This window comes from Dermacentor silvarum, chromosome 8 (assembly GCF_013339745.2).
Source record: "Dermacentor silvarum isolate Dsil-2018 chromosome 8, BIME_Dsil_1.4, whole genome shotgun sequence".
Lineage (NCBI taxonomy): Eukaryota > Metazoa > Arthropoda > Arachnida > Ixodida > Ixodidae > Dermacentor > Dermacentor silvarum.
Genome location: NC_051161.1, coordinates 3823572 through 3837609, shown reverse-complemented (window position 1 = coordinate 3837609; position 14038 = coordinate 3823572). Strand labels below are relative to the sequence as shown.

The 14038-nt window shown below is 47.0% G+C and overlaps 1 protein-coding gene across 1 annotated transcript in view; it reads right to left on the bottom strand.

Annotated features, from left to right (window-relative positions):
* Positions 1–2147: 2147 nt before the first annotated feature.
* LOC119461920 (cell division cycle 5-like protein) overlaps positions 2148–14038 on the bottom strand; it is a 137334-nt gene continuing 125443 nt past the window's right edge. The window contains 2 exon segments of the mRNA XM_037723286.2: positions 2148–2297; positions 11278–11475. Of these exon segments, the coding sequence (XP_037579214.2) occupies positions 2208–2297; positions 11278–11475 (288 nt within the window). The 3' untranslated portion in view covers positions 2148–2207.

Below are 14038 nucleotides of genomic sequence, written 5' to 3'. Positions count from 1 at the left end.
TTCCTGCGAAGCTCGCTGTAGTTGCAGAATAGTACGAGAGATGGTGCGAGTGTTTCACTGCTAATGCCACCTAATGGCGGGGTAACTCATGTGCAAAAAAGAGTAGCCTCTCCCTCTTTGGCATGGGGTCGGCGGCGGTGTGGATGTCTCTCACTCTGGCTGGCACGCTTCGCAGAACCGTCCCGAGAAAGGGCTCAGAGCAGGACATCGACATGGACAAATATGACCGTTTGAACATGCCACTGCATGCTCGACTGTACACGCGAACAATTAGGCGTTGGTGCCCAGCATGGGGATGACCATATCAGGTCGATATCCTGTTGTGGTGAGTTGGACTTCCTCGGGTTGTCACGCGCCCCTTGGCATATTGCATTGGTTGTGATTCGGCTAGCTGGCCTCATGGTATAAAAGGTGCAATAAGTGCACTTGTGATTGTTTGCACTACTGTGCTGTCATTCTCTTGTCTCAAGGGCATGTCTGAGATCCCCAAAGTAGCTAGACAGTTAAAGTCTGGTGTGGCCAGCAGTAATTTTGCCTACTTTCCTTTTCCTCATTTTGTTTGAAATAAATAACCATTTACTACTGCTACTACAGTTAAACCTCAATATAACAAAATTCTCTATACAACAAAGTATCAAACTTTTTTTTAAACCTCTTGTCCATAGACCCTATGTATATAGAACTTCAATATAATGAAGTGTGTTTACACAAGATTTCAATATAACAAAATTTCACTGCCTCCACAAAGCAAATCCGAGACAATAAAAGGAAACTTCTGTGGATGCAGGTGGCAAAATAGTTGAATTACAAATGGCTGCTTGCAAATGCACCTCTCAAACTGTGCACTTCTGCATGACCAAGAGCAATCCACCGAAGTAACAGCATCATATTCTGTATAAAGCCCAAGTGCAGTAATATCCTATCGCTCCTTGTGCACTGTATGCTTGGGTGCAAGGGTGAGTCCAGAAGGATCGTGGCTTGGTGAGCGCAGTCTTCCCGCACGAACAAGGGGAAAGAAAGGGAGTGGAGCGAGCTCGCGGTAACGTGACAAAGAGCGAGAGGGGGCAGGTTGGCACACGTCTCCTTTTCTAGCGCAGCTTGTCGTTCATCATGGCTGTCAGCACACGCTGCTCACATGCCCCGTTTTAGAGGCAATCTCCTGGAAGTGAAAACAGTGGGTGCGCCAAGATGATGTGGCACGTTTAGTATTGGAGGTAGTGTAATCTTGAGTTTCGGAGATGATCAATGTATATGAGGGGCACACAAACAATTTGCTCCCCGCTGTCAGCGCCTTTCATGATAACATCATCCTAATGCTGGCACCACTATCAGCCGAAGCACCAATTTGGATTCAAAAGCATGGCTGGCTTCGCATCATACCACTGATGTGAAGATATTGTTGACGCGGCACGAAACTGTATTTTCCGTCGCCAACTCTCAAAATCAACAAAATATAATTTTTTTCTCATTCAAATTTGCTTTTACCAATTGCACAAAAATTTCCCCTTCCTTGTAAGAAAAATCCATCGGTGGCTGTACTTATTTGCATAAAAGGTCGAATTTCGATATACCGAAGCGAATTACTGATTTTACCGACGTCGTTATATCGAGCTTCAATTGTATAGTGAAAGTGTCCTTTCATATTCGTGGCTTGGCTAAAAAGAACTTCGCTTGACTTGAATATTACCAAAGAGGTTGGACAGGAAGCCACGAAAGCATGTAGCTATTATCGTAGAAATCTTCTTTCTGGTGTTTTATGTGCCAAAACCAGTTCCGATTATGAGGCACGCCGTACTGGAGGGCTCGGCGGGCTCCGGATTAATTTTGACCACCTGGGGTTCTTTAACGTGCACTACAAAGCAAGCATACAGGCGTTTTTGCATTTCGCCTCCATCGAAATGCGGCTGCCGTGGCCGGGATTTGATCCTGCGATCTTGTGCTCAGCAGATGCAACACCTTAGCTAACTGAGCCACCGCGGCAGGTTGTTATTATTGCAGAAATAACTTGATGGTTCAGGGAGCATGAGAAATGATAAAGGCAATGCTACTGTGTGGCACTAAAACAAAAATGGTTTTTTATACCCATACTGTCCTGCAATAGCACTTCTGTACTTGCACAAAGTTCATGAAAAAATCTTTGCTGTTCGGTTTGAACAAACTGCTGCATCATATGTTGAATGTGCACATGCAAAAGGAAGCTATGAGTGTCACACCTGATAGCCTCCCAGCAGTACTCGAAGCTTCTTTTCAACCTTGGCTGCTTTCTTGGCTTCTCTTGTCATGTGACCTCGGTTTTGCTGCAAGAAAGAACAGAACGGTTTGTAACAATACTTTGCTTAGTGCACTGCATTTCAAGGTGAATGTGTTTTCTAGGTGCATAAACATGCACTGCAGTGACACTAATGGTGGCAAGGTGTGGCTAACAGAACCTCATTTTCGTACTTCATCGTAATTTACATGCCACTGTCAGTTGACTTCATCCATATACACTCACAAAAAAAAAGTGCACATTACAATAGGGTAAACATGGTAACCACAAACTCTGAAAAATTCAGCCTCAATCATGCAGGGACAGGGTTTTGAATCAACATATTCAATGAAATAAAATTAACTCATATTACTATAGTCCATTTCAGAGTTGTTTGAAAGCTTGCAAAGGAGAAACTGATCACTGTTAAAAAAACCTTGTTGACATCACTCGACACTAAATGTCCATTTGTTGTCTAAAGCTTTACTTGCAATATGTGTGTCATTCTGTGGACTACATCATGGGTTCTCAAAGTGGGTTCCGCAGGCCCCTGGTCGGGGTTCCACGAGCCACTGATACATTTTCCGTGGTCCCGCGCTCGCCAAGTGGCTAAAACGGCGAACACGAGGTGCGCTCGATCCACACAACACCCATTACCCATGCCCGAGTGTCAAAAAGCACATCACAGTGCGTAACGGCAACGCACGAACTGCGTAATAAATCCTCAAGCAGCTTGTAGCCACACAACCTTCAAAAACAGGCAGCATGCCTAAGCTTTCACACTTGAATCTTGGAGGCCATAACTTAGCACCATGCGCATTTCTCCCGTTTGTAGACAGGGTAGGTGCCGATGGCGCGCGCACGGACGTATACGTCGGCGGAATAAAAAAATAAATGTGTGGAGCACCGCAAATGCGCGCTGCAAAAGAGCAAAAATTAAGCTAGCGTCCAAAAATGAAGCGGCGCAGTCCGGATCACTAGGGTCCTCAGCGGCAATCGTACACGATACGTGACTGGCAGCAACGCCGAAACGCTTCGCGTTCAATTGTGCCCTCAAAGCCTTCATTCTTGCGTTAATCGCCGCGCGTAACACCACGTTGGTGGCTAGCTGCGTGCCTTCACAAGTGCGTAGTCGCCATCTATGGTCGCGTTGATAGCCACCACAGTTTCGTCCGCAGCGGTTGCGGCAAACAGTAGTTTTGTTTTGACTCGGTGGGCGCGTCGGCTGCGTGCCTTCACCATCCATGATCGCGTCGATAGCGACCGTGGTTTCGTGCGCACCTGTTGCAGCAAACGGTAGTTTCGTTTCGACTTGGTACGTGCGTCGGCCGCCTGCTTTCTGAACCGCAAGGCCGCTGTCCATGATCGTGTCGATAACAGCCGTGGTTTCGTCCGCAGCGGTTGCGGCAAGCAGTAGTTTCGCTTTGACGCAGTGCAAAGCTGCCGAAGATGAAGAGTACCGGCTACATAGCGATGGACGGACAATTTGTTGGCGACCAGCTCAGTAGCGAAAAAATAATCGGGATGTGCGTGCGGTAGTGAAAAGCGTGTCTCGGATGAAGACCCGCGCCGCGAATGATATCGCGAGGCCTTTGCCGCTGCTAGCTCTAACCAGTCATGAGATGAGAATTTCAGCTGCCGCACTGCTCTTGTGCGAAACAGAAGCAAGACTTGCCTGATTCATGCAGTAAATAAAAGCGTGTTGACGTAGTAAGTGTTCACTTATTGTTTTCTTGATGCCCTGGATAATTGGGCATTCGGTTAATTAGGACATTTTAATTCGGTTAATTGGGGGGGGGAGGGGGGGGGTCCTTGGCACTTCATGGAGCTTAGCAGGGTTCCCTGGAACGAACATGCTTGAGAACCCCTGGACTACATAATCAAACTTACTATAACGAATGAGAATTCTGTGAAAAGCATTTGATATATCAGTAGTTAATTATATACCTGGACTGACTGTGAAAAGGCACGAAAAATAAACATGATGGAGCTGGGGTTGCACTCTGTAACGATCCATTCCCCTTTTCACTCTTGCCAACGTTGGTTCAGCTGCCAACATTTTCGACTGGATCAGCCACTTTGTGCGGGTGGTGACCAGAAGAACGGAGAACGAAATTGATTGTTGCAAAATACAGCCCCTAGTTGCAGTGTTCTACACAGCACTGCTTATCCTGTATTGCTCAAGGAAGTTCACATATCCTTCCACAAATGTGAAGGGGAACACCCATGAGGCATTCACATTGGTAACTCACATGTGCAGTGTGTGGTGTGGACTGGCACACCTCCGGTTCATAGACCCTGGAGCTTACCCCATTTTATTCTACCACATTGGTCTTTTTCAGCCTCTGTGTCATTGAAGATGCTCACAGATGTGCAGTAGCTTGTCAGATAGCCAGTCCTACGCTGTCATGACACCACGCTCATGTGCTGTCAGCTAAAGGAGTGTTGCCTAAAGCACAGTGCCAGCAGCCTTTTCTCACAAGCACACTATCCCAAAGCCAGCAACAGATATGGCCTGCCCGTAGAGCATGCGGCATTACGGTGGCACCGCCATGGAACGAAGGCATCTGTAATGGATGTTGTAGCACCCAACGTACAGTAAGGCAATGTGCGGGCCTACATTGCAGCTATATCATGTCACATATGAGCTGTTGCACTGTTGGTTTGCCCAAACAATTACTTTAATTGTCCACTGTGTGGGGATGCTAAACTCTCTTGTGCCCCCTTTTGTTCTTTTTAATGCATGGCTCTCGTGTATCCTATAATTCGGCTTGCCTGTGTAGCCGCTGGTGGTCGGTGTAGTTGCAGTACGAGAGGTGGCGCGAGTGTTGAGCTGCTACTCGGGTGCAAAAGGGAGTAGCCACTTCCTCTTTCCCTTGGTGTGCGCAGAGTGCAGAGTGCGCGGACATTTCACGCGCTCGTGATTGTATGAACGGCTGACACAGCCACAGGGCCACGTCAGCCGTTGCCTCTAGCGCGCTGCTGTGTGTGTGCTCAGGCCACAAAGGGGCCACCGAGTGCTACGCATGCAGGAGGACACAGTATTGCCCCGAGTTGATGGAAATCGTGTATTGTCTCCAGTGGCACCCAATATTGCCCAACCACCCAGCAGTCCCGGGGTGGCACAGGAACCAAGGGGCTCCTGCACAAGGGTGAAAATACAGACAGGCTGCTGTAAGAGCAAAGGCTCCTTGCGACATGCCGCTAGGAAAAGTCCCCACGGCTATGCTGCTTGCTCTCGCGATAACCAATGGGCTCACTCGCGAGAGCTTGGGCAATCTCCTTCGGCCCTCGATAAGTGCAGCTCGGCGCAGTTCAACCATGCACGAGAACTAGGCACCACTCTTCAGCTTAGCGTCTGTATATGCAAAGGCACGTGAGCTCAAGTCTGAGACACAAAGGGGCCAACGGACGAGAGGCAGTCTCGGAGACGCGAGCACCCCCATCGCAAACCACAGCGAGCGGAAAGGCATAGGGACGACAGAACAAGCGAATGCCCGCACAATGGCACCGGGCATACCTCGATCCCCACATTGTGCACGCAGACGATTAGGCATTGGGTGTCCAGCGTGAGGGCAAACATATTCGTTTGATATCCTGCTGCGATGAGTCTGACTTCCTCAATTTGTCAGCGCCCACCGGCAAGTTCTATTTATAGTAATTTTGCTAACTAGCATTGGTGTATAAAAGGTGCAATAAATGCCCTTTCGATTGTTTGCACTACAGTCGAACCTTGACATAGAAGTTGTACTCGCAGTGAAAAAACTTTGTTAAATCGCAGATTTCGTTAATTCGAGATTTTAAGGTTTCAGCAGTAAATAATTCCCAGAGCATTCCTGGTGGACAGTATCTTATTAGCTAGCACTTATAAAACAAACCTCAAGAAGGACGTGCAGCTTGCTTATGAGTGCCAGCGCGTGTGGTGCAGATTGTGCTGAGAGCAATGTATCGACGTAGCTTGCGGCGTTCGAGATTTACGTGTGTAAGATCGCGGCGCCGTAAACCGTGCTTATTACCCACAACTGGCACCTACAAATTAAAAACAAAAGTGGAGATACGGATATTCGTCCGCAGAAAAAAAAAAAAAAAGAATGAGACGTCAGATCGACATGAAGTAAGGTTCGTAGTTTTATCGGTGTTGTGCGCTCAGGCAAACATCAACAGATCTCACTCGATGACCACAATCTCACTGTTGCAACGCGAGGGAACACTTCGCACCGTGTCTCGGAAACTTGGGATTACACGACCACCAACACTAGACACGCAGGAACCAAATGCGTACCAAGGAACGAAGCGTTTCAGCTCGGCATTTGCACTTGCCACAGAGAGATTACCTCCGAGATATGGCGCGTGGCCCGCGCATGATCGTGCACAAGGAGGAGAAGGCAGACAGGCACGCGTCTCTGCCCTCTCCCCTAGCGCGGGCTTGATCACGTTGCCATGCATTCATTCCCTCCCCATCCACCTTTTGCAGAAGGAATCGTAAGCTCTCGTGTTTCGCCGAGCGCTGCGAGCTGCCGCACGCCCCACCTCCAGAACTTGTCTGCCAACGCGACAAATGGCGCAGTGGCGTTTCCCACCTACTGTGTCAAGGCGCGCGTGCGCTATGCCGGCGTTTTTACCGCTCAAACTTTTAATGTGGAAGGAGGCTTGAAATAACTTTGGCCTCGGCCAACATTTTTGTAGTTATTTGCTAGATTTACTAGCCATAAAGGCGTCAAGTACATGCTTGAAATGGCCGAAAACTTCGTTAAATCGAAACAGTGTCACGAAATTACTTTGTTAAATCGTGGAATAAAAATTACACGGTTTTCAATGGAACTAAGATCTGGAAATGAAAATAGTTTGTTACATTGTGAATTTCATTAAAATGAGGTTTGACTATATTGTGTTGTCATTCCTTTGTTCCAGGAGCAATTCTGAGACCCCACAACCAGGAACAAAAATATTCATTTTTCAATGTGGCCATGCCTCTGTGCAGTGGATACAGAGTGTGCGCCACATGAAGTGCACATTTGTGGACAATGTAGTGCCTGCATGCAAACGTTTCTAGCTTGTTCAATTTGTGTCCCATTTATCCATTTTGGTTCAACTTTGCTGCTCTGTCCTGGCTCGCACCATAACCAGTCCTTGGTTACCTCCACGAACACCATTTACGTTTGTGGTGCTTTGCTATGTACTACATTTCTTTTTATTGTTATAGTTTCTAATACCTTGAAGTTTTACCACAAGATACTTGCCTGATACACTTTACATGGAGGGTGAAAAGAAGAAGAAAAAAGCGACCCCAAGAGGGTTAATGGTGGTGTCAAATGCAACACAAAACAATTTAATGAACCTCTATTCATCCCCCCCACCCCCAATGTGATTAATTCTTGATGTAAAATGGGATTTCAGATGTAGCTGTACAAGTTCATGCACATGCACATACAAGAATACTTATAAGGGCAGCAGAACAGCGTGTTGGGTGTGACAACTGTGTGCTGGTTTGTTCATGCATGTGTATTGAGATCTGTTTACACCGTGCTGAGGTACACAAAGACATATGGATGTGCTTCACTCTGTTACCAACTCCCCCAAATAGCAGCACTCTTTGAAATCTGTTTACTCTATGACTTTATGGCATTGACAATCAAAACAGCACCTAGAGATCAACACTTTTTCGAGTTTACTTCAAACAGATGAAAAGCAGTGTTAGAAACCGACATCCTGACAGCATACAAGTCCATGTTGACATTTGTCTGTTACATGCACCTGGCCTTCAGGATGCTCGTCTGCTGGCTTTTGAAAGTATCTTTTTTGCACGGTGGAAACATGGCCGCTTCGCCAGTTTTACCTCCTTTTAAACATTTGAGCCCCCAAAGAAATCTTTGCTGTATGATGCTGTAATCTGGCTATTCTTACGAGCTCTGATGATATAGAATGTGAGCCGACACACGAAGCAATGGCATGCTGGGAAGGACTGCAGAAGAGGTTACGCTGGTGCATCTGTTACGACCCCTTTAGGTATCACATGCTCCCCGCAGCGCACAGCAAACAGAAAAACACATAGCCAAGGTGCCTCTATCCCCACATTGCTGCAAGAGCCAACCGTGTGTGTGGAACCCATGAGCGTGGGGGAATGTTTTTTGAGGTTTTTATTGGTTTTCCACCCTCAACCCTGTTTCGTTGCATGTGTAGTTGGCTAAAACTGGTTATAGCAATTAAATCTGGCTACTGAGTGTGTGCGCCAAAAAAAAAAAAAAAAAAAAAAAAAAAACACTAGGTGTCAGCGAATACTCGAATAGTAGTCGAATCTCGATAATTCGAACTCCCAGGGGCCCGAAAATTTGTTTGAATTAGAGGAAGGACGTATTTTTGAAGTATTCGAGCACCATAGCACGACGCATGAACGGTGTCAGTCGTGAAATGTTGTGGCGAGCAAGCACATAGCGAGTGCAACCGCCCATGCCGGCCAACGCTCGGTTCCCGATAACGGCAGAAAACGAAATTTCAGGGAGCAGACGGCTCCGACATGGCGACGACCGTCGAAGGTGAGGGAGGAGGGTGGCAGGGAAGCGGATTTGGCCTTGGCAACTCCGCCGCTTCGGTGGCAGTGGCTTCTGTGACTCCCCTCATCCTCTCTCTCAACTCCCTTGCAGCTCCCTTACCTTCGACTGTCTCCGTGCGCGACCGCCGCCGGTACAGCCGGCCCGGCACAGATTGGCCCGCCCCCTGAAGTTTCCTTTTCTGCCGTTATCGGGAAGCGAGCATTTGCCGGCATGGGTGCCGGCGCCGCCGGGCCAGCTTACCCCGCTCCCTGAAGTTTCGTTTTCTGTCATTATCGGGAAGCGAGCTCTTGCCGGCGCTGGCAGTTTCGTTCGCCGGATTGGGCCTCTGCCGCTAAATTATGGGGTCTCTCCTCAGCTATTCCTCTATGGCGGTGTCGGAGCAATGCCGGTCGGAGGCACCGCTGCGTTATTTGCTGCGCTGGTGAGAGTATTGTCGGTCCGCAGTATGTTCGAATCAACCGTCGCAAATATAGTTCGAATTAAGCGTGTTCAAATTAACGAGATTTGACTGTATCACCAAATTCAATCAAATAGGGAATATTTGAATAACTTGATTTGCGAATTAAATATCTATTATCTGATTTTTCAAATATTCTATAGATTCGGTATAGGCAAACACACACTGCCACATGTCGTGTGCACCACGGACCCCCTTGTGCTCGACGCTGCCCAAAAGATGGCATTTCAGTGCAAAAGGAGTGCCGAATGCGCCGCGAACATGCCGCCCCGGCCGACGCAGTAGCGAGCTTTGCCACTGCGAGCGCTCCTTGATGCCGTTCTGATGCGGGGATCGAACACACAGCGCCCGAATGCTGAAATTCGCAAGACACTGCCGTGTCGGCCGGGGCCGTATCTGTAGGTACAAGGTTCATCCAAGTCGACCAGATCAATCGAAATAATAATGCGACGCACACGGAGGGAATGGCAACAAACGCAGCATGTATTTTGTAACGTGTGTGCAAAGATTGGGCCAATTAGCTGCCGTTGGGCACGCAGATCTTATTGGATATGCGACAACAAACTTCATGCAGTTTTAACCCTTTCCCTACCGAGATTTTTGGCCCCAGAAATAATACAAAAATACCGATTTTTTAAATTTGCCTAATACGTATCTTGAAACAACCAAAATATATCCCTAAAGACACTTTATTTGTAAGATATATGCAAAATATTTTTTTGAAAATATAGAGGGAGGGTTGGCTTCACTGCACTGCACAGCAAAGTTGTCCGACTTTCTGTAGTAATACTGCGCACAGTTTCCATCTTCTGTCACGGGTACCTTTATGCCAGGCGCGACCATGAAAACAAACCTAGGAGGCGGCGATGGGGGTTCTTTATATCTATCGGTGTCCACTGCCGACACGTCGAGACGCTGTTGTCAGAATCCGATGATTCCAAGAAGATATGCTGCTCAGTATCCTCGCTGCCACTCTCAGAGAAGAACCAAACTTCTTCTTCACTGTCCGAGTCCGACAAAACGTTCGCAAACAAAAGTTTTTTTTTTCCCCGGAGCGGAGCTGTTCCAGGCACGCGCACCCACAGAGGAGGACGCCATTTTTAAATCCCAGTTGCCAGCATCGAAACATTTTTCGGCCAAGATGCAAGCTTTGAGCACGTTTTTATTTTTTTACTGCGCCATCTGTTGAAGCCAAAGAGAACTAAGCAAAATTCATCAGGGTAGTTTGAAGGCAGCAGTGCATAAGTGCTTGTTTCAGCACGGACAAACCCAGCTTGTCTTCGGTGGGAGTGTTACAAACAGTGTGGACTAGCTCAGCGGTTCTACGGTAGGGAAAGGGAATCATGATCTTGGGGACGATCATTGATGAGCCACTCGCACGAACATATTGGCGAGAAGTATTCTGCAATGGCTTGCAGCCCGTTGGCCTACATTGGCTAGCAGCGAATTTTCGTCACGGCCACACTGCCTAAGCCATTAAGCTTAATAGCTATGCTTCACCGGGCGTGTCGGCGACTAAATTTATTTACAGGTTGGTGCCACATCTACGTAGATCTATTTGCAGCAGCTGCACAACACTCAGAGAGCCAACAAACCATCTCGCAAATGAAAGCAAGTAAACGGAATGGCAACAAACTTGTTCACGACCACCATCTTTGCGACACATTGTACAGTAGCCTCTCATTCCCGACGCCATTTGTAGACGCACATCAGTATCCTTTTGTAGGTTCTAGCAACCCGTCAGAAGACTAGCTTTGGATTTAAACAGTGGAAGCAAAGTGTCACGTGGCTAGTTCACTGCCTGCTCGGCTGCATACATTTGCGCATCAATTGCACTCTGCATTAGGAAGTCTCCTTTGCCACCTTGGAATAGCAGTAGTACTGTAGCATTCTGCAAATGACACAACAAAAATATATATAAAAAAAAGAATTTAGCTATCAGTGTGGGCACTACAATCACTCTCCCTTGCTTGCTATGCCAGAGAACAGCATGAACACTTTGTGGAGAGAAGAGGGCTCACCTCAAGGCGTTTGTCCAGTGATTCAATGCGGTCCTTCTTGGAGGCAAGGTTGGCACGTGTGTACCGGTTTTGGGCAGGCAGGAATAGCACCTGAGCGAGGCACTCGTCCCACACCTGGCAGTAGGCTTCTAAGCTGAGATCCCCGTGGCCCATGCCCTTCTTCACCACGTCCATCTCAGCCTGAAGGACCTCGTGAGCCTAGAAGCACACACCTCAGTCAAACGCTTACCACACACTGCCACGGCTATTCGAACACCGGCTAACACTCTGGCCAGAATATACCCTTGAGACAAAAGGCAGAGAGTCATTACAATCACTTTTTAGCAGAAAACTGTATGTGGAATGTGGAGCTTGTGATCGCAGCCCTCACCTTTTATACGAATATTTCTCTTCTTCTCAATGTCTGCCCACGAAACATACTTTAACATTCTATTAACCAACGCTTTGCACAGGGTTGTGTTTCGGCAGCACACTTCGGCAGTGGCAACAGTGTTAAACAGGTTTAACCAACCTATTCTAGAGGTTGGTTAGACTTTGCTCTCGCTCTCTTTCTGTGTGTACGAACTTTCATGAGAAACGTTTTGGGGCCACGAAGAGTCAAAGCCACTGCACATGTGTGAGACGCATTTGGGTTTTTCGTCAGGCACGCTTTTTCACTGATTGAGCGGGAGCCCCTCTTCATCATAAAATGGTATATTTTATTTTGATATTTACAGCAGCTTTTCCTTGACGCCGTAGTGGCGTTGCAAGCGCATAAGGCTATCTGCAAACACAAAGCCCTATTCTAAAACTCTTCACTCCTGCATGCCCCAAACTCTAGAGGGCCGTATTCTAAAACTCTGTATTTGCTGTTGCTGCAGCCTAGCAATTTGTTTTGGTTATGAATGACTTTGGGGCTCAAACATGATTAAGTGTTGCAGTTGTACAAGACTTAGATCAAGCTAAAAGCCTCGCCCAACTTCAGATTGACGACCTCGAGTGGCGCAGCAGACTTCTGAATAAAAAGACCTTCACCTGCAGTTTCAGAAAAACGCATGGAATTTCTGAAACTGCAGGTGAAAATCTTTTAATCAATTTTTTTCTTGCACTGTTTTTGATGCTCTGTAAAATGAACACCCTTGGATATATTGCCCCTCATGACTTAGTGAAGAGGTTTGAAAGTAAAGAAAGCAGATGTCTGCAATGCTTCCATGCAAATGTGCAGTCAGTAGGAAACAAAGTAAATGAACTCGAGTGCGTGTTTAACCAAATTAAAGGTTGTTTTGATGTGGTTATGCTAACAGAAACCTGGTAATCGGATATTTCAGATGAGTTTACATGACCTCATATAAAAATGTTTTCCTTATTTAGGCCAAGTCGTTGAGGGGGTGGTGTCATTGTGTTACTTGGCAATTCTTTACTAGCTGTATTGCACGAAAATGTTACTGTAGTTACAGCTCATTACCAGGTAATAAGTGTTCAATTTTAAAATTTCATAGTTCCTTTGTGTTACCGGCTACCTGATGGTAATTCATCTGAATTTCATTGCATTTTTAGATGATTTCTTGACATATGTAAATAATAACCAATAAACTGTAATACTGGGTGGTGATTTCAATATTAACCCTTTGCGGTCCGAAACTTTTACCCACTTTCCGGCTGTTCCGGTCTGAATCTATTTTGCCAGTTTGTGGCGCCGCTAACAAAACCACCAACTGTGGAAGAAAAACTCACAGGATATTTATTTTTTCTTTTGCATTCTGCAGGCAACTCCTCTACTGATATTTGAGCAGCGTGTGATACAGCTCGAAGCATTCTCCTGGGTGCAGGCCAGGGTTGTTACTGCAGGTTTCGTAGAAAAACACACTTTCCCTCCTGCCTCCATTTGTTTTTCGATCGCTACAAGCAGCACAGTCCTCGCTGCTTCAGCCTGGGAGCTTGTAGATGAAATGGCTCCTCCCATCTAGCCTTTCCTCGCACTCCTTCTGCGCAGAGGGGCCCCGCTTTTTGGCTCTAGCCCTCACGTCACCCACCAGCTCTTGGAAGAGGTTGCGGCGGTACTGCAGGTGTCGCTGTTCTTTCTCAGCATGATTCTGCAGCTGTATGCGCCTCAAAATAAAGCTATTGACAATGGAAACCCCTAGAAGCTTTCACTAAATACGCCACTGTAAAACGCACACGGTGAAAATGTGGTCATGCTCCTCAGCGAACCACGCGAACATGCGGATGTGCGCGCAAGTGAGAACGCTCTGGTATCCAGAAGCCGTGCTGGACATTGTGCTGCACCCTAGTGCAAAGGGAAGTCAACTTCAACAAACAAAGTTTATTTATCCCTCAAGAGATGGCGCATCATGTATACAAAGAATGCGCACGAATCGCAGTGAGAAAAACCGCAAAATTTGAACCCCCGAACACCCTTGTCGGGCGGTGCTCGACAGCGCGCTCTACAATATTGCTGTCGCAACAGCAGCCTCTGAAGAGAGGATATGCTACAAATGTAGGGGGCTGATGACTCGCGATATACCGGCATCTTCAATAAACATTAAAATTAACCTGTAGAAAAAAAAAAAAAAAAAAAACAGTTCTGTGCCCAGAAACATTGCTGGGTGTAGAGGAATATGTTGTTTGTATGCTAAGGGGAAGTATTTCTTTCTTTGAGGCTCTAATTCCTTGCACTCTATTAAGACATGAATTACAGTTAGCATCTCACCACATTTGCTACAGGAAGGGGGTTCATTACCAGTCAACAGGCGAGAGTGCGTGCCATACGTGTGGCCAATTC